Source organism: Pimephales promelas, chromosome 4, assembly GCF_988280905.1.
Source record: "Pimephales promelas chromosome 4, fPimPro1.hap1.1, whole genome shotgun sequence".
NCBI classification, from domain to species: Eukaryota; Metazoa; Chordata; class Actinopteri; order Cypriniformes; family Leuciscidae; genus Pimephales; species Pimephales promelas.
The window spans coordinates 37471979-37497028 of NC_142772.1; the positions used below are offsets into that span (position 1 = coordinate 37471979).

General features: G+C 37.4%; 2 protein-coding genes across 4 annotated transcripts; one reads left to right on the forward strand and one right to left on the reverse strand.

Annotated features, from left to right (window-relative positions):
- Positions 1 to 216: 216 nt before the first annotated feature.
- Positions 217 to 17506, forward strand: tbc1d8b (TBC1 domain family member 8B). Of its 3 annotated transcripts, XR_016168362.1 has the most exons (22): positions 217 to 523; positions 2317 to 2427; positions 2506 to 2624; positions 2757 to 2979; positions 4907 to 5147; positions 5227 to 5434; positions 6396 to 6563; positions 6796 to 6897; positions 7230 to 7380; positions 7451 to 7665; positions 9236 to 9353; positions 9485 to 9770; positions 10133 to 10259; positions 10535 to 10633; positions 11132 to 11200; positions 11363 to 11603; positions 11704 to 11769; positions 12511 to 12591; positions 12946 to 12987; positions 13306 to 13403; positions 14700 to 15997; positions 16971 to 17506. XR_016168362.1 is itself a non-coding variant. In XM_039659523.2 (21 exons), the coding sequence occupies exons 1-21, from the start codon at positions 397 to 399 to the stop codon at positions 15264 to 15266; spliced, it is 3459 nt and encodes a 1152-aa protein (XP_039515457.2). In that variant the 5' UTR covers positions 217 to 396; the 3' UTR covers positions 15267 to 16944. The 3 variants fall into 3 exon arrangements, 2 of the variants coding, with proteins under 2 accessions (XP_039515457.2, XP_039515458.2); XM_039659523.2 differs by lacking the exon at positions 16971 to 17506 and having other exon boundaries at positions 14700 to 16944; XM_039659524.2 differs by lacking the exons at positions 12511 to 12591; positions 16971 to 17506 and having other exon boundaries at positions 218 to 523; positions 14700 to 16944.
- A 1677-nt stretch (positions 17507 to 19183) lies between these two features.
- gja2 (gap junction protein, alpha 2) lies at positions 19184 to 20343 on the reverse strand. The gene has a single exon (XM_039659527.2). It carries the CDS (start codon positions 20341 to 20343, stop codon positions 19285 to 19287), a length of 1059 nt encoding a protein of 352 aa, XP_039515461.1. The 3' UTR covers positions 19184 to 19284.
- Between the last annotated feature and the right edge of the window lie 4707 nt (positions 20344 to 25050).

The following is a 25050-nucleotide window of genomic DNA, read 5'->3' on the forward strand; positions in this document are numbered from 1 at the left end:
TTATTGGGAAAACCGGAATCTTTATACTTTTCAATTCCCACCCCTAGTCCTGAAACACACCTCTGCATGGAAGAAACTAACGAGTTCCAGGTAAGAACGCTGTCATAAACAAATGTTGCTGTCCCTTTAAATAATTTGAAACAAAGTCATGAGGTTGAGCGGGAATTGTGGGAAATGTAGTCGATAGTTTTCAGCGTAGCGCTCTTCTCTGCTCAGCGGGGCAGATGTGGAAGACTACAATCCCACTGGCGCCGGTGTCGCTGTCTTTGGCTCAGTTTCTGTCGACGTGGGAAAAGCGGTCCAAGAGCAAACAACACGCAAATCTATGGGTGTATGCGCTTGAGATGATCCGAGTGTCATGCAAGAGGACGCGTATTTCTGAAAACAAATTCCAGCATGTGGCTCAAACCCGAAGAGGTGCTTCTTAAAAACGCGCTGAAATTATGGGTGACGGAGAAATCCAACGATTACTTCGTGCTGCAGCGCAGACGCGGATCCGGAGAGGACAGCGGGGGATTGACAGGTAAGTTAACGTTACCGCTAACGCGCGGATATCCGTGTGCAAGCTCTAAACATGAAAGGCTGTGTAATACTTTAATAATTGTGCTAAATAAGTATTCAAGTGTGGCGTCTTTTTCGGTGTTACACCTTAAATGACACACCTCAAATGCTTTTCGTAACTATATTTTGTTTTAACCAAAAATAATTTTGCAACAGGTCAAGGGTTATGATTAGATGTTTTTCAAGTTTCGCTATCAGTGGTCTGATGTGCTCTTTTGAGTGCTGACGTCACCACTGCGGTAAACTGACCGTGTGCGTAAAGGTACTTAAAAATGCAACATTCCTCCAGTCCAGACATTATATTTTTAAAAGCTGAAGCCTAAACTGGTTTAATACAGAGCATATTTAGATGGATCTGTAGTGTCGTCATCTCTGCTTTGACAGCAGTTGTTGCGTCATTCTGTGACGCCAGGTTATTTAGGTTTCAGGTGGATTCAGCATGTTTACTGTTTACTGAGGTTGTTTGTCTTAACAAAGTCCATCTGAAAGAAGGCCGGTGATGTGATCTCGGAATATCTTACCATCAAAGGTCAACAAGGTTAATGCAAGTTTTGTGTCATGTTAAGCCAATTTACATTGTTTATTTTAAAGGTGAACTCATTATTTTTTTTTTTACGTTTTTAAAACGTTTTTTTTTTATGTTAGCAGTTTTTTAAGTTTTGAGAAATTATGTAGCAACGTTACTTACTGAAATTACTACTAATAATTCAGATTTTATTTTTTAGTTTATTTATTTTGTTACAATTGATCCACCATTTCAAATTGGCCGAGAGTATGTACAAAAAAAATAAAATAGATGCAAGCAGGACCACAGCTATGAAATTGGAAGTGGTGCTAAAAATTGTTTATTATTATTTACAAACAAATAAATTATCAGTAATAACAGGCGTACTGTCATGGAGTCTCCTCCAGTACAAAGGAACATGTGGCCAGAATGGTTGTTGAGCTGATTATAGGTTTTTACTTTAATTATTAGTGACTTTTTTCCCCCTTTGGAGTTCATCACCATGGAAACCTTTGCTTCATGATGAAGAGCCTTAATACAGCAGCTTCTTTCTGAAGCAGTGTGTATAAGGAGTGCAGAGAGGATATCATTTCCAGTGACTATCACAATAATTTGTCCCTGCTAACATCTCCAGTAGAGACATTGCAAGATATAAATCCATTCAAACCTCAGAGTATGCTATATATTTTTTATATCTTTATTTGAATATATTTTCAAATGTAATTTATTCCTGTAATGGCAAAGCTGAATTTTCATCAGTCATTAAGTGTCACATGATCCTTCAGAAATCATTCTATAGCTATAATGATAACGATAGTTTCATTATAGTTATATAATAAAGTATATTCATTATAGCTATAAAAATTCTAAATATAAAAGATATTATTGGAATCACATTCACAAAAACATTTTCCAGCTGATGAATGCAAACATTGACAACCAATGAGAATCCATCCTGCTTTAATGTGCACTAGCATTTAAAGTGGCGGGTGACAAAACTGCTTTATGTGCTTATAATAAATACAACAATATTATCTGTGGGATTTTCTTTTTATCATTGTTTTAAACAGCTGCTTAATATTTTTGTGGCTTTTTTGATTAATAGGAACAGCAGTTATTTGAAACGGGAAAACTGACCACATTCAATTGCAATTCAGACTGCAGATTTTAAGAAATGTAGCCACATTTTAGGCTCAGGGAGGGATATGTTTTTATAATGTTATGTTTGTTGTTTTACATCATTGTTTTAGGCCTGCTGGTTGGAACTTTGGACACAGTTTTTGACTCTACAGCCAAAGTTGCTCCGTTTCGCATTTTACACCAGACGCCTGACTCTCAGGTTTACTGGATCATCGCCTGTGGTGAGAGAGATGCTGCACACAGTGTTAATGTGTATGTGAGGGTTCATTCAGATCCTGATTTAATGTGTGTGTGTACAGGAGCATCTTTAGAGGAGATCTCACAGCACTGGGACTGGCTTCAGCAGAACATCATCAGAACTCTCTCTGTGTTTGACTCTGGTGAAGACATCACCAGTTTTGTCCAGGGAAAGATAAGGGTGAGAGGGTTATTTGGCTCCCATATACTTTGATTGTTTTTTTCCCCTGTTTTCGTGTTTTGTGGTATTTTAGATATTAGTCCCAGCATTTGCTCTTGTATTGACTTTAGTGGTGGTATGTTGTTCGTGTAGGGTCTGATAGCAGAGGAGGGCACATCCGCAGATGATGAGGAAGATCCCGAACGCTTTCGGGAGGCAGTGCTGCGCTTTGAACGTCTGTTTGTTTTGCCTCAGAAAGAGAAGCTTGTGACGTATTTCTCTTGCAGCTACTGGAGAGGACGAGTGCCAAACCAGGGCTGGATCTACCTCAGCACCAACTTCCTGTGTTTCTACTCCTATATGCTGGGAAATGAGGGTTAGAAACATGCTGGCCTGCTTACACATAATACCACAAGCTCTATTACAGTACCATTTTATCGGGGCGCGGTGTTAAAATATTGCGTGTATTAAAGGTTTTCTGAGCGATCCTGGGTGTTGTTGACGTTCGGAATATTTTCAAACAAATCGGAGGCTAGCTAGACCCTCCCTCCTCCGCATCTCATCTCCTCCCCCTCCCTTCCGTGCTTCCTGAAATAATTGTGTACGTGCATTTCTAGCTAATTATATCCTTGTGTGGGTTTGGCGAACACAAGCGTCAATTTAGAAGAAAAAAAACAATTTAACGTTACCCACCTGTCCAGCAAAAACAGAGCAACCTGAATGTCGGACTGGAAGCCCTTCTGCCGCCGGAGTTCTCGCCATCGTTCAAAAGCTTTGCTACCGATGTAAATTCGGAACTTCGCACGTTCTTTATCCGACTCCTTCTTCTTTTTAATTTGTTCCTCGAAACGACGTCTCTTTGGTCGTGTTTCGGCCATTTTTCATACTTCCCTCTTATGCTTCTCTGTCCTTCACACACACACCCCCTTCATGTGCACGCGCACTAACCCCCCAGACCCACCCTCAAATACTTCTTGCCAGTGATTGGCTGGAACGCTGTTTGTTAGGTTTCGTGGTCCGGGTGAGACATGATTGTTTTTGTTGCCGTTTGTGGAGCCTGTGGTGTCTACAGAGACCGCGTTTTTTTACAGTGTGTTTAGGGGACAGGCAGCTAGCCGATAGTGAGGAGACGTTTAATGTATGTGACAAAAAATATTTTGGCCCCACATCGCTTAGAGAACCTTTAACAAAGTGTTTTTTAAATCGGTTGCTGCTAAAGCCCCACAAATATTATGGTCGTATTTACACCTGGTATTAAGATGCATTTTGGTTGATTGAATTACAAGTGGATGACGCTAAATACAGGTTTAGACGGGGTCTAAAGTGTTTTGTTCACTTTCAACCACTTCCAGAGGTAGTCGAAAACGCATTCGAATAGATTGCTTTCGTAGTGTGGACACTCATGTGGTCGAATGTGTTCGAACAGCCACAAAAATCCGCCTACCGACCTAATTATGAGAAGCGCACTAGCCAGACTGGATTTAAGCTGTCAGCTGCAGACCTATATTCGGTTTGAAGTCGAAAATCGTACCAAGCATAATGTTCTCTCACCATTCCTCATGTCTAACACACACTCACAGATTTCGCCTTGGTCTTGCCGCTGTCAGAGCAGAAACCAAAGCTGCTTTTTTTGTCCATTAGATTGAAAGATCTAAAAAAAAGCCCATACATTCACCCGCCCATAAACCATCCTCTTGAATAAATCGGGACAGAAGTCATTAAAAGTGGACAAAAGAGAAGGATTAAGCTTCAGGTGTTAACAGGAGTGTGTCTCTTTGGTCTACTTGTGATCTGATCGACCAACACGCGTCTTAATACCAGGTGTAAACAGGGCCTATGATCCTTTTTCCAGGGAGCCACTTCTTAAAATATAATGGCAGCAATGTATTTTCACATGTGACCCGTGTATTTATACGTCTGAGAAGTATAAAGCATATGACATCAAGATTTTGTTTCTCAAATAATATGATTGGTTGTTATTTTCAGCATTTTGTGGCCCCCTGAATCACTGTATTAACTAAGTTACATTATCATACCTAAGTTTACAAAGCAATGAGTACTCATTATTTAGCAACTTGGAAATTACATTTTTTTCCACATGCAAAGAGGTTAACCAATCATAATTGAGGACATAGGAAAGTCCTAAAGGGATAGTTACACACACACACACAAACAAAAAACTCTGATTGTAGTCCTTGAAAAACCAAAAAAGTAGTGCTTGAAAAGTCCTTGAAAGTCTGGGTATTTAGTTTTACAGTGTTCAGTGTTTTATATTATTCATGGTTTGTGCATTTCTTGCTTAGTGAAACGAGTGTATCCCTGGGATGAAGTGAGCCGCCTGGAACGTACGTCAAGCGTGATGTTGACAGAGAGCATCCGTGTGCGTGTGCGTGGAGAGGATCATTTCTTTTCAATGCTCCTGAGACTCCAGCAGACTTATCTGATCATGCAGCAGCTGGCCGACTACGCCATTGTGCGGTTCTTCGATAAAGAAACATTTAATGCTGAGCATCCACTAGCCAACCCCCTTCACATCACGCAAAGGTGCATTAGTTTTATTCCTCTGAATGTTACCTTTGTTTTGTTTTTACTGAACAATGTCTGACTACTGTCATCTCTTCAGGGCTCTGGAAATACATGCACGGAATCAGTCATTCCGAGCTTTTTTCCGGTTGCCACAGGAGGAAAACCTTTGTGAAGTGTACGAGAGTTTCCTCTGGGTTCCATTCAGCCACGTCAATGCGCTTGGAAAAATCTGTGTCTCTGAGAACTATCTGTGCTTTGCAAGCCAGGATGGGTCTCAGTGCCATCTCATAATACCTCTATGGGAGGTGCGTAAACTGCTCATTTTTCTGCAAACTGCTATGCTTAATTGTGTTGAATGTGCACTGATGTTCTTCAAATCTTAAAAGTATATATTAAAAAAAAAGCTGTACTTCCAGATCATATAAATTAAATACAAGGCCACTCAAATTGTACATTTCAGTACCCTTAACTTTCATTTATATGTATTAATTTAGTAGATGCTTTTATTCAAGTTAACTGACAAACGAGGAATACAATGTACAAGTTCTTACAAATACAATGTGATTAATGGGTATTCATGTATTAACACTAAAATACACTTTTATAAAGTGCACTTTGTAGTTTTGTCAAATTAAAAATGTCAAATTGATTTTCTTTGAGAGAAGTACACTTATTTTGATATGTTGACTAACATAACTGAAGCACATAAGTCTATTTCTATTCAATAGTTTATTTGATAGGGATCATGCATATTAAAGCTAGGGTATATGATTTCAAAGATTGTTCATTATTAATATCCTCATTTAGATGCTGGTTATGGTTATATAGTACAATCCTAACAATATGAATAGAAAAAAGAACGAAAAAAATCCATTCACTCTATTGGCTGTACAGCCGCAGCAAAGTTGACCAATGTAAGCAGTTTTTTTAAACTTCCCTACCGTCTTGACCGATTTTTAACATCGTATACCATAGCTTTAATGAACATTGTTGTAGGATACAATATGTAAATATGCCAGAATTAGTAAACAAATACTACTTTTCATCTGTATAAGTTCTTGATTGTAATTTATGTAGTGTGTAAGGATATATTACACACTACATAAATTACAACTTTAACATTTCAAATATGTAATTAAATATATTTGTGTTCAAGTATATTTTGTGGCTGGGGAGTTTTGAAAAATTCATAATTCCTAGTTTTGTTTTGTAATCAGTGTGTTTGCTTATTTCTGTGTTTATTATGACATTAATGTATGCCTGCAGGTGTTTAGTGTGGAGCTGCCAGACCGCAGTAGCCGTGCCCTGACTGTGTGTCTGCGTGGGAAGAGAGCTTTGCGTTTTTCTGAGGTTCGGGATTTTGAGCGTCTTGCTGCCACCATCCGCAGAAAGTGTGTCACAGCAGGAAGCCCCCAGCATTGTATCAGTAATCCGGTAAGTCCTCTACACTACAGCTATAATATAAAGAAATGATGTGTTAACTTACCATATCTCACCTGTTATTATATACATTCCATAGCAATTAAAAAAAGTCACAGACATGTTTAAATTAAAAGTATCCCACATTTCATATCATGCTTTTGTGAAAAAAGGAAAAAAAAAAACTGTACAAATCCCAGATGATTCTTATTGGACACTAAATTGAATGTGTGTCTTTCTCTCTGAGGATGAGGAGGGTGTGATGGTGGGGCAAAGTCAAGCCGTCAGCACTGAAGCTCTCATGAACGTCTTTCATCCACACGATGCGGAAAACCTTGACCCCAAAATGGTAACCTTGTTTGGTTACACATTAAAATGATCAAGAGTGACAGTAAAGACGTTTTCTATTCATTAGGGAATTCTGAAAAATAAAATATCATAGATTAACAGCACAACTGATTTTAACATTGATGATATTTGGAAATGTTTCTTGAGCAACAAATCAGCATATTAGAAAGACTTCTGATGGATCATGTGACACTGAGGATTGAAGCAATTATTTAGCATTGGCATCACAAGAAAACATCCTATTTTTTGATTAAATAAATGCATCCTCAATGAGCATAAAAGACTTCCTTATAAATTCTTACAGACCCAAACTTTTGATCCCACTGTTGACAGCTGAAGGAGCGAATGAAGGAGCAGTCGTGGCAGATCCACTTTGCTGAATATGGCCGTGGAACCGGAATGTTTTGCACCAAAAAAACACGTGATCTCATTGTACGAGGAGTTCCAGAGACTCTCAGAGGAGAACTGTGGATGCTCTTTTCAGGTGTGTGTGTGTGTTTGCACAGTAGGTGTGTGCTGCAGTTTGTACAAGTATGTTTGCTTGTGTTGTATAGGTGCAGTGCATGACATGACCTCTCACCCTGGGTACTATGGACGCCTGCTGGAAGAGTGCATGGGCAGCAGCTCACTCGCATGTGATGAGATTGAGAGAGATCTGCATCGCTCTCTCCCAGAACACCCAGCATTCCAGAGTGACACAGGAATCTCGGCACTTCGCCGCGTCCTGACTGCCTATGCTCACCGCAACCCCAAAATCGGCTACTGCCAGGTATACACACACGTGATGCTTTCATATAGTCTTCACACATGGTCTCAGCATCAGATGGTGTGATGCTTCTTGTGCACAAATCTTTTTTTAAATCTTTCTCAAAGCCATCAAGTTGCACTCTAAATGATTGACTACACAATCTCAGAGAGTCATAATGGTTTGTAATGGCCTAGTGTTTTAATGGCATAGAATTGTTTTTATATATTTGCTCAGCAAATGTTTAAATGTCAGTTAGATGATCGTGTCGTGTCTAAGTGACCGGTTGTAGCTTCAAAGGATAGAAGACTTTATGATGTGCATGTCTGTATTCAACATCATGCTTTTGCACAGCAATAGAGCATTGTCTGCCAGACTATCTCACACACTATTATTCATTTATTTATATAATTATTCATTATCCATGCACTTAAACATCAGCATCATTTATGGCACTAATATTTGATATTAAATCAGATCAGAACAAGCGCAAAAATGAGAAACAGCTAAATCTATGGTCATTAAGAACATAACATGAACTCTGGAGCCTCATATAAACATTGTTGTGTGCAAAACAGGAATGATATGAAATATATATGTTTTGTTAATCCAACACTTTGTCTATTCAAAGTATAATCATGGAAAATATGCAAAGTGAAGTCTATGCATTTGAAAGATATTGTGACTGTTTTTTATTTGTAAGAAGTCAGATTATTAAAATATATCATTTATATTTATTTATATTAAACAGAGATGTATAGTAACGAAGTAGAACTACTTAAGTGCTGTACTTAAGTACTAAAATGCTGTATCTGTACTCTACTAGAGTATTGTTTTTTTCTCATACTTCTACTTTTACTTCAGTAGATATTTTCGATGAATTTAATACTTTTACTTCGATATTTTTTTAATGTTCTGCTAGTTACTCGTTACAATTATAAAAATTGTACAAATCATTTGTTGCAAGTTGGCTTTCATGCTGCCTAAATCACACAGCAGTTTTATTTTTTACACACACTAACAACTAATGCAGGGGTTGTCTTGCAATGACTTTTTTTTGGCGGCCGCCAAAGCAAATTTGTATCCCGCCAAAGCGCCTTATTTGATTGCTAGTTCAAACTTTTGACTGCTTTCTTTAATAATTACATGACACAATACTTGTACTTTTACTTTTAGTACTTAAGTAGTGAATTTTAAAATAAACTACTTGCAATACTTAATTAGAAAAAATGTTGAATACTTTACTTTAGTACTTCTACTTACGAATGGTGCTTAAAGAGCACTTCAACTTCTACTCAAGTCACTTTTTTGATATAGCACTTGTACTTTTACTCAAGTCTGGGTTTCTAGTACTTTATACATCTCTGATATTAAATTTGTCTATATACAATGATATGACTGTTCACTTGAAATTAAATTCTGTCATTACACACCCTTATGACATTCCAAACTCACATTTATGTTTTAAACCTCTTTATTCACTGAAAGTCTTATTCTATCAATGATGTGAATTCCATATATTATTTATGACATCATTTATCTTTAGATTCTCTCTATATATTCTCACTCATTGTTTATATGTCGGTCTGTCCAGGCGATGAATATCCTGACGTCGGTTTTGTTGCTGTATGCTAAAGAGGAAGAGGCCTTCTGGCTGCTGGTTGCTGTGTGTGAACGAATGCTCCCAGACTACTTCAATCGCAGAATTATTGGTATGTGTGTGAGAGCTGGTTATACATATCTCATACCCAGAATGTCATTGAATCATCTTAATAAATTTGCAGGTTGCCAAAGGTGTTGTAATTGCTATTTGTAATTGTGTTGTAATTGTTATGTTTTCCAGGTGCATTGGTGGACCAAGCCGTGTTCGAGGAACTGATCCGTGAGCATCTAACCCAGCTGACCGAACACATGACAGACCTGTCGTTCTTCTCCTCAGTGTCGTTGTCATGGTTCCTGACTCTCTTTATCAGTGTACTGCCAATTGAAAGTGCTGTGAATGTAGTCGATTGCTTCTTTTATGATGGAATCAAAGCCATTCTGCAGCTTGGCCTTGCTGTGCTCGACTACAATATGGACAATCTGCTTTGTTGCCATGACGACGCAGAAGCCGTCACGGTCCTCAACAGGTGATTGGAACATTGTCATTTTATAATAGCCAACCATGTGGGTAGCAAGCTGGATTGATCCTTCTATCAGTTCCTTTTATTTGTGTGGCCTGTCTGCAAGAGGTGAGCATTTTGTAGTAGAGGTTGACCACTGTGAAAATCACAAAAATCAATTTGCACGTATGTTTGTTATTACCACCACTACTAGTACATGGCTCTTTTGTCCATCCTGTGTAATTCATTCAGCCAAGATCAGGATGACCGAACCTGCAGAGTGTCTTTGGATGACAAGCTGCTGTTTAATTGTAGTTGTTTGCTAAATTTGCAGTGGATTTTTATATGTACAAACTCGATCTGTCTTCATATTTGATTTTATCCTTCAGGTTTTTTGACAATGTCACAAATAAAGACAGTCCTCTACCAGCTACCGTGCAGCAGGCATCTGCAACAACCAATGACAAATCAGTACAAAAGGTTGACATTTGTGATCTCATCAAAGAGGCGTACGAGGTAAATCTGCACACTTTAATGCACCGTAGTGAACATTAAAATCTGTCTGTACAAAGAAAAAAACATGTTAGGAATGTCTCATTTGTAAATCACTTTGGCTAAAAGCGTCTGCTAAATGATTAAATGTAATATCTTTGTTAATACTTCTTTGACGATTATCACCTTTACTCAGGTTGACAGATTATATTTTGTGTAAATTTTGTGTTGACGGATCAAGGGAAACCCCTCTCCGACAGGCCTGAAACAGACAGAATAATGAGGCGTCTTTGTTTCAGAAATATGGAGACATTCGAACAGAGGAAGTGGAAAACATGCGAAAGAAGAACAAGCTTTATGTCATTCAGACATTAGAGGACACAACAAAACAAAATGTAGTAAGTACAAATGTGTGTGAAGTGTGAACCATATTCCTTTACAGTCCTTGTGTCATATGATATTATTATATTATAATAATACATTTGCAAATTTGATTTTGATCAGTAAGTTTTAAAAACTATTTAGCAAGGATGCATTCAATTGATCAAAAGGGACTGTTAAAAATGTTTCAAATGGGTGCTCTCACTGTTCTGTGATTTGTGAGGTATCATGTGACACTGAAGACTAGACAGGAATAAATGACATTTTTAGATGTATAAAAATAGAAAACAATTATTTTAAATTGTAATGATATTTCTTTGATCAAATAAATGCAGCCTTAGTGAGCATAAGAGGAAACATTTTTCAGAAACATTGCAAAAACCTTACAGACCCCAGACTTTGGAATGTGGTGTAATCTGCATCATTTCTTCTTTACACATTGTTTGCATATGGAGTGGCAGTAAATTTTAAAATTGTTTAATAGTCCGTCATTTTTTTGTTTTATATTTCTGTAGTTGCGTGTTGTTGCTCAAGGTGTGAAGTTCAGTGCTGCTCAGCTGGATGAGCTCTACTTGCTTTTTAAGGTGAATTACACTGTACAAACTGGTGCTTTTCAGGACATAGAGGCCTCAAAATACAGCCGTTGCCACATGAACCATGTGTGCTTGTGTGTCTCTTAAATTTCTTTTTGAGTTTGTGTGAGTGTGGGCATATGGATATATAGTGTCTATGTTTGTGTGTTGCAGAGGCAGCACTTTGTGAGCTGTTACTGGTCAGTGTGCAGTCCTTCCCTGCAGAACCATGACCCAAGCCTTCCTTATCTGGACCAGTATCAGCTGGATCAGTCCCAGTTTAGTTGCCTGTTTAACCTCCTGCTGCCATGGACCACACATATGCATGCATGCTCGCTGGCAAGATCAGCCTTTCATATTCTGGACGAAAATGGAGATGGACTTGTGAACTTTAAAGAATTCATATGCGGTCTGGGTAAGAGTATCTTAACTCTGCCCTTTGACCTTTCACCTCAGTACATAGCAGCTTGCTTTCCAATCTGTCAGATTCAATCAAGTGTGTGTGTGTGTTGCAGATATCTTATACAACCGATCATTCACAGAAAAACTAAAACTTCTCTTCAAACTACACCTTCAACCAGGTAAATTCATTATCTGATCTCTCCCACTGTGCTATATTTAGTGTGAACATACCGATATGGTTAATATGCATATATATGAGATGTATTTTATAGATTCATCTCTGTACGTCCCCTTTACGAACTTGTGCAATTTGTATACCTCAGTAACCCTTAATTATCTATATATCTGACCCATGTATAACCCTGTATAATCTGTATGTCTTTGTATAATCTAGAAGTCTTACCCCTCAATAACCTTTTTTTAATCTATACAGGGTAATAGTTGGATCAGATATATAATCTATATGTCCTCTAACCCCTCTATAACCCTGTTTACTCTATATACAGTATCTGACTCCTCTGTAACCTTGTATAATCTATATATCTTACCTCTCTATATCCCCTCATTATTCTCTTTATTTGTAAACATTTAGTTAGTTAGTTATTAGACACTTTCTCATCCAAAGGAACTTTAACGGTAACGGCAACAGTTCTTCTAGTCTTGGAAGGCCGTAATAGTGACATGGGACCTTTGTAATATGCCAATAACCTTTGGATTACTCGTCTGGTTTTGTAACAACGAAGATAACACCACTAAATCTAAATCCCCATCAACCTTTATATTATTCAAAATAGGCCTTTTTGATAAGTGCAGATTTGTCCATAACTTACAACAGATCGTGACAGTTTTTTTTCCTGTGCAAAAAAAAAAAAAATAGAAGAATGTGTGTTTCTGCATATTCATATTTTGTGTTTCTTCAGGGACCCAGGAGTGTAAGATTTTACCGTCGTCTAGATTTTTTCCTCCAGCTGAAGATCACTCTTTCTCCACTCATCTTTCTGGTCAGCTTTCACTCCTTTCTGTGGCTCCTTATGCCTTTCTTTTTACTCTTTCTTCTTTCTTCTGGGTATGTTATAATGTTAGTGCTGTGTTTTATGTGCTTATGTTTTATTTTCATGTTTGTGTGTTATGTGTAGTATTTTTTTATTTGTGCTTAAGAGGAACTAATCAACTAACATCAAAAAAATTAAATTTTTAGAAAACACCAAATTTTGGTTAAATTTAAAGAAGCTTAAATCCCTGCCCACCCTAAACAGAAGTTTGTAAAATATGTCATTATGTATGCATGTATATCTGTTCAGTAATGTGAGTGTCACTGTTTTGTGGCTGTACATTTTCTCCTCTTTTCCTTGTAGACTCTGCAGAGGATGGAGTGATCAGAAAATGTCCAGAGAGAGGTGGAGTATTCATCCCTGTCCTATAATCATGTTCTCCAACATCATATCAAACAATATCACAAAGTAAACCATAACAGGGTGGTCAGGGTCACTGTGCCAAAATCAAATTACTGCATTTTTACTTACCAAATAAATGGATGGGCACAACATATTGAGTTGAAGTTATTTAATTATGTGAAAGGAAAGAGATTGGTTGGCAGACAGAAATGTCAAATGAGTATATTATACCAAAAAAAATTACCACAAAATGCTGCGATCGACCAATCAGAATCGAGTTTTCCAGGAAACTGTAAAAATCGGATGTATTTTGCCCCTCAGGTCGTGCTAAAGTAGATCTGCAAGAATATCTGAAACAGTGGCAGGAAGACTTGCAGCGGAGAGATGAGAATATTAAAGACCTGCCCAGAATTAATCAGGTACACACACAAAAATGAAACATGGTCAGAATTTAATGGGTACATAAATCTGCAATGTCTTTGTGCAGGAAAACGGAAAAAGTCGATAGTATTAAATGGCATTATCCAGCCATTTAATAATGACTGAACAAAATCTGTTGTCTTTTTCCTGTGTGATGCTGAGATTTGCCACTTTATGTACTGCTGATCTGTGTACATTAACCAAACATAGCATCGCTACTAACTGTCCTATGTTTACCTTGTTGTTTTAACATTGTTTGTGCACATCGTATGAAAGCTGAGCGAAGGCAATAATCAAATTCTCTCATAAAGTTCCCTCTTTCTCATATATAGTGTTGAGAAGTTTGGGAAATCAGATTCATTTTATTGAATTGTTTTATTTGGTTCAAGATTTTATTTTATTTGTGTGTCTGTGTATATATATATATATGTGCAGCAAAGCTGCATTTATTTGATTACCATTTTTCAAATAACTTTTATTCTATATAAAAAATAATATTTTTTATTCCTGTGATGGCAAAGCTATCATTTCAGCAGTGTCATTAGTCCAATCTTCAGTGTTACATGATCCTTCATTCTGATATACTGATTTAGTGTTTAAGAAACATTTCTCATTGTTATAATTGTTGAAAATGCTGTATTGCTGCTTAATAATATTAATATTGCTGCTTTATATTTTTGTGGAAACTGTGATACATTTTTTAGAAACGTATTTAGAAAGTATGATAAGAATAATTATTTGTTTTCTTTACGGTCACTTTTTCCTTGTAGAATAAATGTATTAATTAAAATTTTTTTTAAAAAAAGGCAGTGTATGTTAATAATAATATATATTAAAAACTATTAAACGAATGTAGTGTTACAAAAATACTGTAAGTGTACTATTAAACTAGGAATATATATTTTTAAATTGGAATATTAGTATTTAATCTTAAATGAATCTGGGACATCAAGACAGTTTCTCATGCTTATTTGAGTACAGCACCTTGTTTGCTTAGTCCTGATGCGGATTCCACAAATACATTGAGGTATTTTGACAATTGTGTCAACAGTGTCCATTCTCTACTGACTAACATTCTTCAGTGCGGGTCTATTCCTGTTCTCTGGCATAGTCTGAGTCTCGCTATTCTTCGTTCTGAACCCAAGACTTGTTCTTGCCCTCAAACATAAGTTTAGACTTATCTTATTGAAGTGTAATAGGAATGTTGCCCATTGCTGACAATAGTTGTTGTGGTTAATGTGAAGCCATGATGTAAATGCAGTTCAAATCAAATAAATAGACTGTATTTGTTCCAGGTGCAGTTTATTCGTTTGACGAAGACTCTGTATGGTGTGTTCCACGGTGATGAGGAGGAGGAGAGTCTGTACCGTGCCGTGGCGCGAGTGACCAGTCTTCTGTTGCGCATGGAGGAGGTGGGGCGGAAGCTACAGCAGGGCAGCCCGCAGAAAACACCCCAAAATACACCCACCAGCACGGCTGAGACAGAGACCTCCCCAACATTACCCACCAGCCCTGAGGCCGAGACCCTCTCTGAGGGTGAAGGCACCCAGGACCACACTGAGTCTCTGGTCAGTCAACAGGAAACCGTCCCGTCCCGCTCTGACATTACCCCAAACTCAACCTCGCGCCCTTCTACGCCCACCAGCAGTCCAACCGGAACCAGCAGCCCTGTGTTGGACACGCCAACAGACATTCCCAGCTCACCCTCCACGGTCAGAGATGGGGACTGGAGTTTCTCCTTTGAGCAGATTCTCGCATCTCTCCTGAATGAACCGTCTGTCGTTCGCTTCTTCGAACGGGCTGTTGACACAAACGCTCTGATCGCACACGCACGTAAAAACCAGCTTAAAGACGCACACTAAAACACTATTCGGAGCAATCACAGCAAAACACTGCCCTACAAGCCATAAGCCCTTCCTCCTCTCTTTCTCTTACTCTGTGCAACATCTACAGGTCAGTGTTTGTGAAACATTTATATGTCTGTTAAATATGAGGAAATCGTTTCATTTATATACAAATGCACATATGCAGGTCAAAGGGACAAAAAAAAAGATTTGAGGTATAAAATGATTCAGATTGTATAATGTGAGGAAAGAAGTAAAACGGGTATGAGGTTATTTAATGTCAAATAAATGATTAGTGTTATTAGATGTTATGGATGGGTGATATAATATAGATGAAGGTATTATAATGTACTATAGAGAACTGAATGAGGTGTTATACTCTAAATGATCATATAAATGGCACCTGTGATTTGGTATGACGGCATGAAAAGGCTTTGCCTTCTTTATTTGTTACCTCAGAATATTCCTCCAGCTCTCATTCCTAGCCTGACCTAATTCACGTAAGCACATGTAAAACCACAAAAGGTAGGATAATTCTAAGGGAAATCAAAGTGCTATGCTGTTGAACAGCTTTGTTCAAAATATCTCAGTCCATTAAACATGTCACCTGACATTACTTACCCTACTAAAATGCTCTTTGAAATCAAATTGTTGTTCTTTTTGTAGAGGCTTGATTAGGAAATCTCAAAAATGGGCTAATGCCAATCAGGAGGCAGAGTTGAGTCGGCATCATATCCATCGCATTGAAGGTCTGTATTAGGAATCCAGATCATAGCCGTTTAATTCGGATTCACTGAATGTGTTTGTGTCTACAAACCGGAATCTGTGGTTTATGCCTTATTAGTTTTTGATTCAGGTATTCACAGATACGAATATCACAAGTGCTTCCATTTAACGAAACCTATTTCATTTTTCCTCTTATTGATTTGTAAACATTTATCGCAACCATTTATAAGATTTGATTCCAAATAATGCACATTTTGTCATAAAAGAAGAATATTTTCTGCCATTATTTTCTCATACAGCACATACTGAAATGCTTTAGCAAGAAAAATATGTACAACTATTGCGCTGTAAATTATATGCAAAGTGAACAAGTAATTTTTCTGTCAGAGTTCGTGTAATCAAACCTGTAAGAAAAACTAAGTGATGAGTCCACCAATCGTACGTAAAATATGTTGTATGATGCTCAAAATGGACCAATGAATATGCAGAATTGTTCTTAGTTTTCAGCTTTGTGTAAATGTTGAGAGCTTGTGATGAATGCAAAAAGGGAAGTTGATATTTTGTGGTTATTCTGTTTAAAGCTATGTCAGGTCTATACCATCTAAACAGGTTTTTCGTTCCATGTTTAATGAAGTAATTAAGTTCTTCTAAAGCTAAAAGGCGCCCAAGAGAAGGAAGCCATAGTGCGTATTTTGTATTTGTTTGGTTGTTTGTCTAAGAAAAATGCTTTTTTGTTTTGCTTTCTTGCGCGCAAACCTTCAATTCTATAGTAAAACCTCTCTGGGCATTGCAGATGAAGTTGAATTGAAAGTTAAATTATTAGTGTTCCATCTTGCTGTTCATATTCATGTATTGCGGGGTAAAAGTGTGGTCGTTTTGATTAGATTTTTTTCTTTGTTACAAACTGTGCCTCATAAACTCTGTCACATAGTGAAAATTGAATGATAAAATAAAATGTATGAAGAAAACATCTTCCATCTCTATTTGTTGTTCTAGGACCAACCTCGATATTGATCCAGGAACATGCCCTTCAGATCAAGTGAAGCCTACTGGTAAAATGAGAACGACGTAAGCAGGACACTGCTGTCAATAGAGTGATCGATCCCAACTACAGACATGCAGACAGGTCCCTGCTATGAACTGCTGTAGCTCCCTTTGTTAGGTCACATGACAGCTTGACATCATGTCCTATGTCCCAATGCCTCTGTGGCAGCACCTGTTATGAGGCATGCAAGATTTTCTTAAAAGGGGGAGATTGCATCCCCTTTAATAGGCGCAAGGCCTATTATTTTGTGGCAAGCATGTTCTAGCTCACTCAAAAATTCAAATGTAATGGCAGATATGTTTAAGATTAGCAAGTAGCAACACTATTCTCATCATGCAAAAGCAATTAACTCTGAGTTAATTAACTCTAGGGTTGGTCTCTCTCAGACTGCGTATATTGTGTACATTTTATTACTCTGTACTTTAAGTATCTAATCTTTTACCAAACTTTCATATATTTGAAAATACATACATTTTATTTCAACTAATATTTGTGTATTTAATTTGTGACAGTCTAAAGCTAGCTTAGAAACATGCTAACATGAGACTATTTGTGTGCAGGGCATAAGTGATTTTTCAAGCTTTTTAAATGAGTCGCTTTAGAGGCTTCTTTTTCAGTCAGGATGATGCCAACATCTCTCCAGCCCTGCTCCAAAACCTTGTGAGCTGCCTAGCTGACATAACAATCCATAGCTGTCCATGTGACACTTTATACTTTTTGGATCGTCTGAAATGCTTTTTGCGACTATTTAAGCCACTTGAATTTGAGATACTCTTGCCTAATGGGACAGATTTAGCCAATCGGTGCTCTTTCCCAACCGTCTGCTAGACCTGTATCAGGTTTCAAACCGGACACTCATGCTCATGTCTCTGGGCACTCATTTCAGCTTTCTAAGTATAGTCTTCTGTGTTTATTTAAGAAGTGAACACACACATAGCAACTTTTTATATCAATCATGTTTACGTGCTTAGAATGTGTGGACAGTACATTCATAAAGTGCTGGTTGTCTGGCTAAAAAGATTTAAACAGGCCATAGACTCATTGAAGACTGTAAACACTTGGCAAAAAAAAAAATAAAACAGCACTGAAGTTTGGATGATGAAACTTGTGTAAACTGTTGACATGTAAAATGTGATTAGTGTTGCCAATGAAATAATATATATAAATCCGTCTTATAATATTCACATTTTACGTACACAGACATTCACATTTTACCCGTAAGTCTCCTATAAGTATTTATTGCTGATAAATGTAAAGAAATTCTGAATGATTTTAAAGTATTATACCTAAGACCATTCCTGACACATAACAATTGCTCTGGTTAATCACAATTATTTAATTGCTCTCTGCTCTCAACTTTCGAATTAGCAGTCTCTTGCTTGGAGACATATCTACTATTGAACACATTTCTTACAGATGAAACGTATTTAAACTATTTTAAACAAAAGTATGAAAAATTATATTGTATTGTCACGAAGTGATGACCATATCGATGGTCTTTTAAGTTAATTGGCTAACCAAGCCAGTTCTTTTATTGTTGCCATTCTATTAAATTTTAAAGGGTTAGTCCACCCAAAAATGAACAAATAATTAAAATAATTAAATTAAAAATAATTAAAAAATGATGTCACAAAAAATGAAAATTATGATGCGACCTGTTTCATAGAATACTGAAATTTGTTGTGCAAAATTCTTCTTATTCTATAAATTTGTCTATTTACTCGAACTCTCCCCCCATATAGATTTAAAGCAACACCAAGTAACTTTTCCTCTGCAGTCACCCTACAGGTTGGAAGTGAAATTGTATGAGGACTCCATCACATGAGTCATGACCATAAACAAGAACAAGTGACAATGGGACGTATCTTTTGACTTTTCATTTGGAATGCCCCTACTTAGTATGTCATAATTTCAACTTTTATCTATGAAAGACTTCGTATTTCATAAATGTAACTTTTTATCTCATAATTATGTCCAATTATAATTGACCAAAAGCGTGATTTTTTTTTCTTATATGTGCCAGAAAAGGGCTCCATATGATTCAGTCCATTATTCAATCATCCATCTGTTCAATCGATGATCAAGTGATTGCAATGTTCCCACAAAATAAATTCAAGTAAAGCATCACAGACACCCTGATTCTGATGTCACTCTAAATGACACTTTTGTAAATGAATCTCACCACCGGTGAACAAGAGAGGGAATCTCTTCTGTGTTCAGAACGGAAGAGCCAGCAAACAGTAATAGAGTCTGGTTTCCTTCTTGTTAGATTTTGAGGTCATCCATCCTGGTCTTGTTGCTGCTGTAGCGACTTGAATGGCTGGGCCTGCGCTGCTGGCTCGCTGGTGATCCGGGGACAGAACTCGCTGCTTTACTGGTCTTGACATCCGTCGCGTCAGGTTTTCCGCTGCGCTCTACAGCCATGTTCTCGCGGTTTTGTTTGCAAACAGAGCGGCTGCCGTGCTGTGGGAAGGTCCCATCGGGTTCTGAGAGGTTGAAGTGCGGCTCAGCGGGAAAGGGAGCCGGAGGAGGAGCGTGAGGTGGAAAATACGGGTAGCTCGGCACAAACTGAACCATCTCACTGGGTGCTTTAGATTCCGTGTCGCAGACAGAATGAGCGCGCCGGTAACGGAGGCCCTGACGGCACTTGGTGAAACCCAGGTGGTACATCTCCACCAGGTTGAGCAGCAGAGAGACACAGGCCACGGCCAGCATGAACACGATGAAGATGGTTTTCTCCGTGGGTCGTGAGATGTAGCAGTTGACGGTGTTGGGGCAGGGCCACCTGTTGCAGGTGTACAGTGGCTTGAGATCGAATCCATACAGGAAGTACTGTGCCACGATGAAGCCTACCTCAAACAGTGTTTTGAAGATGATGTTGAAGACATATGTGCGTAGCAAGACTCCCTGCAGGCGGATCTTCCCCTGTTCGTCACGTATAGGACCTTTTCCAGCTTTGGAGCTTAAAAGCACCTGTTTGTCTGTTGCGCTGTCCTCATTTTGTTTATGTTTCTGCTCCATGCGCACCAGGTGGAGGATGTGGCCCAGGTAGATCAGTGTCGGAGTGGAGACGAAGATGATCTGAAGCACCCAGAATCGGATGTGAGAGATCGGGAAGGTTATATCATAACATACATTCTGACAACCGGGTTGTTTGGTGTCACAGGTGAAACCGGACTGCTCATCACCCCAAACCTTCTCTGCGGCAGCACCGAGCACCAAGATACGGAAGATGAAAAGTACGGTGAGCCAGACTTTGCCAACTACTGTGGAGTGTTCCTGTGCGCTTTCCAAAAGCTTTCCAAGACTGTTCCAATCTCCCATTACTGCCGCGTGCTCACCTGGGATGGATCAATAGCAATTCAAATTCTGAATGAGATTTATGCCCAATAATCAGTAAAAAATAGATATGAAAATTCTATTGTATTTTGTTTGAATGATACATTTAATGAATAATTCTTAGTACCGATATATCCCTACAAAAATACTCTGGCATATCTAGCGTTTTGAATTTCAGTTCAATACAGAGTCATCATGTATTATAGCATGGTAACATTAAGTCAATGTTGAGTTTTGATCCAAACCATCATTTTTGGTTGAGATTGACATTTCAATGTTTAAAGTGGGTTGGATGAGCATTGAAATGTTGATGAAAGCCAACAGCACACATGGGTGGAGACAGTGACATTGAACTAATGGTAATTTGTAGTTCATGAGCACAAGATCATTCAGGCATGTATCTCTGCAGAACACTAGTGGGCGTTTCTCAGTCAGTGAGGCGTTTAAACCACAATGGGCATTTTCAACCACTTTAACCGATTTGCTCTAATCCACTGGGGGCTTGGTTTATGGGGTGGGCCTTTATGATTTTAGCATGTCTGTTGAAAAACATTTATTGTAGTTTGAAATTGGCCAGTGGTTTCCTTTGATATTGAAGCATTAATACATTTTAGAAAAATAAATGAAATAAACAGAATTTAACAATACTATAATTGTAGTTAGAATATGGTGTGCTCAGCAACTTAAAAAAAAACATTGTGGTAATTGTATTGTGTTTAGTATATTAACATTCTTCAATGTGACTGTATGCATGACAACTGAATTGACTCGTTCTTGAGTAACATCATGCTTTCTTTTTCAGATTTCAGAGAACCCAAAAGAAAAAAGGCAGAAGTGTATGCTGATGCAAGACAGATTTTTGAAAACCCTGAACTGTTGGACCACCTGGACCAAGGGTAAAGTGCTTTTGTCCTATTTCTACCCCTTTCTTTTTTTAAAGAATAGTATTTTAATATATTTTGTCATTGATTGAATAGAATAAATTGACTCAGCTGCTGGAAAGGTGTCATTTATAGCTATTTTAAAAGGTTTTCGCCAAATTTTGAATTTGTTGACGCACCATTTAAGTGTTTTTGAAATGTTAATTTTTCAACATTAAGATGGAAACATTGTTTGACATTCCTTTTCAGTTGAATTTTCAGTGTTTCAACTTAATGTATTTAGAATTAACATTATATTGTCACATTGATCAAACCATATTACCAAAGATTATTCTTGTTAATTTAAGAGCTGATTCAACAGCAGTGATGTAGATTCAACATCATAGTGTAACGTTGATATAACAATATTACCGTTGATTATTTTTTGTTAATTTCAATATTGATTCAGCATCAATGATGTAGTATCAATCATAGTGTAAAGTTGATTCAATAGTATTGCCGTTGATTTTTTTTTTTTTGGTTCAACATAGTTTCAACATTAACTGAGGGTGCAAAAGTGATGTTGAAAAAAAAAATCACTTTGTAATGTTGATTCAATACTATTACCGTTGAAATTTCAACATTATTTCAACATTAACCGAGGGTGCAAGAGTGATGCTAAAGCAACATCACTTTCTAACATCACACACACACACACACACACACACACACACACACACACACACACACACACACACACACACTTAAATAGGGACATTCACTTGTATTGTTTTTGTATCTTGTTAAAAATACTATAACCTAACCCTAATACAAATCTTTATGCATTTATGCATATATTGTTTTTACAAATGAGTCCCCAAGAGGAGGTTTTTTTTTAGCAGTTTTGGCTCACAAAATTTTACAAATTTGCTCCTTAAATATGATTAATTTGTTACACACACATGCATACCAAGTAATCTGGTTCATTATGCACAAACACATATATTTTTGAGGGTTTAAAGGTTCTTTGTCATATACAGTATATTTTCATATGCCCTGAGGTTACATGTCTTCATGCTTGAGCATGACCTGAAACAGGTGGACATGCTTGACCCCTACACACACACACACACACACACACACACACACACACACACACACACGGATCTTCTAACATACTTCATCATTTCTGTATTCCATACTGTCTGTGTATAGATTCTGCTTAACTAAACATGAAATTGTCTTAAACTTTTTTTGAAAGCTATGGACCTCCAAATGATGATGAGCTTGTAAAGGGGCCCCCTTCCTAAATTATAAAGATAGTTATATATTTTTGTGTATACTGTAAAAAATGAAGACATAAGTATGTGTGAAATATTTTGAGGAAAATATCTCATTTGTAATAAATTAACATTTACATATTTTTGTATTTTTTTCTATCTGTCAACAGAACAAAATAATTAGTGATTAATCTCATGCAAGATTTATTAGATAAATCCCCCCCATATTGCATTGCTGCTGAGCGGCTCTGATTTTACTGTGGGTGTCATGTAGGATTAACGAAACAAACTGCCATTCTGAGGCCTTGCATCCTGGTTTCCCATGTCTTAGTTTTGATCTTCTGGCTGTTGTCCTGGATTTCCATGTTTCCCTGTGTTTTCTACTCTGGTCTTGTTTGTCTGCATGTTTTGACCAATTGCTTGCTACAGGGATTATGATTCTGGATTGCCCAATAAAAGCTGCATTTAGATCTTCACCCATATGAGCAGGCCATAACAATAATATTATTACAATTATTTTTTATTGTATTTTTTTACTACGAATAGTTCTGCTTGTTTGGGAGTTTAAAACCTTGGCCTTCACAGATTCAAATAATAAAATGTTAAATATGATATTTCCCCCCTATTTTATATGAATCTAACTACTGAGTTTATTTAGCTCAGCAGTCGGGACAACATTTCAAAACCAAAATACACATCCCTTCTCAGATAATCGCTCAGATATACTGTAATTAGTCACATTGATAAATATACACACACAGTCATATATGAATTAATCACATTAGTCATAATACTAAATATAGGACCCCTTTTGCTTCCCAAAACCTGAAGGGTCTGACAATCATATTAAGTGGCCGCTAAGCCATTATTTCTACATAGAGACAAAGATTAATGCTGTTAAATGAAAGGAATAAAAACCTGTGAATGCAATCTGAACCTGTAAGGATATTAAATTGATTTTTCATTCTGACGGATGATGTGTGTATAAGGTAGCGTGTGTGTAAGTTGTTTAGATTTATTGTGTGAAACTTACCTTTCTTAAATGTCCAGAGTTAGAATAATCCTCTCACACACAAACGCAGTGCTGCACGTCTTCTGTCATACACACACTTTCTTCTGTATACCAGAACTGGGTCACAGTAACAGTAAGAGAAGACTGACCCATACAAATACACTGAATATATGTGTCCGTGCATGTATGTGTGTGTGTGTGTTAGGGTTAATTTTGGCAGGGAACACAATCCCTAGGGAGAATTTTGAAGAGTGTACCACCTGCCTTGTTTCTCAGAGCCTTTCTGGTGAGTGACAGGTGTCAGGCCCAATGGCTGAGCTCACAGTTGAACGGATTCATTGATTCCCCCCTTTGGAACAAATAACTAAAACATATTATTATTATTATATTTTCATTTCTACCGTTTTAAAGTGTGCTTGGCACCAAACAGAGAACAAATAGAGGTTATAGAGCAAGACAAAAAACAAAGCTGTGTGTCAGGATTGTAGCTTTTTTGAATGTAGGATATATGAAATGACAGAGATGACAGGGAATATTTTACATTCCCAATAAGCCCAGGTAAAATCTGGATTGGCTGGTGAAATATTTTCTGACCTCCGTAGCAAATGTAGGTCAGTCCAAATTAATAATAAGCATTTTAACAGATTATTAAAACTAATTTCCTGCCCATTTATAATGTATCGTCATTAAAATGAAGTGTATCATCATTATGTTCCGAGAGGCTGACCTTGATATTGGATAAAGCATTACAGTCACTGGTTTCTGTCGAGAGTTGGCCTTTAGGAACGGTAGCGCCCCCTAGAGTACAAGTAAAACAAAAATAAATCTCAAAGTTATGAATCGGCTTCTTGTGCAATCAAGAGACTATTAAACTTTTGTTTGACACAAACCGGAAAACAGGAAAACACAAATCTCAATGTGTGAAATTGAATCTTTGTCATCGGGCAGTGATGATATCACAAATAAATTAAGATTTTCTTTAATTGTAGTATTTTTAGCAACAATATAACATTTTATACAGCAGTGTAAATTTATTTAAACAATGGTCTAAAAATGTCTGAAGTAATATAATGCATGTCTAAATATTTTAAAAAGTATTTCCCCAGTTTCACAGAAAAGGCTTAAGCCTAGTCCCAGACTAAAATGTTTGAGCTGTTAACCAAATTGTTTTGTCTCAAGATGGTAAACACATCAGTAATGTTTTTTTTTCTAAGCCACGTTTATAAAAGCCACATAAATTCCCTAATTGAACTAAGCAGTGGCGTAGGTTTGATTTTGAAATTGGTGAGACGGGGACATCAACACTGTTGGAAAAAAAGGTCTGTCACTGGGGCTGTCACTGGGGCGGTACCTTTTCAAAAAGGTACACTTTTGTACCTAAAGGGTGCATATTGGTACCATAATTGTACAAATATGCACCCTTTAGGTACAAAAGTGTACCTTTTGAAAAGGTACCGCCCCAGTGACAGCTTTCGTACCTTTTTTTCTGAGAGTGAATATATAAATATAATTTCAGTTTTGAAAGAAATTATTGGTAGCC

What these genes read in the sequence shown, in the direction of transcription:
- tbc1d8b (XM_039659523.2), top strand. Translation starts at nt 397, where the DNA reads ATGTGGCTCAAACCCGAAGAGGTGCTTCTTAAAAACGCGCTGAAATTA. An exon ending in CCCCTTCACATCACGCAAAG is followed by an intron (nt 5,148 to 5,226) that starts GTGCATTAGTTT and finishes TCATCTCTTCAG; the next exon opens with GGCTCTGGAAATACATGCAC. An exon ending in AGAATTCATATGCGGTCTGG is followed by an intron (nt 11,604 to 11,703) that starts GTAAGAGTATCT and finishes TGTGTGTTGCAG; the next exon opens with ATATCTTATACAACCGATCA.
- gja2 (XM_039659527.2), bottom strand. Translation starts at nt 20,343, where the DNA reads ATGGGAGATTGGAACAGTCTTGGAAAGCTTTTGGAAAGCGCACAGGAA.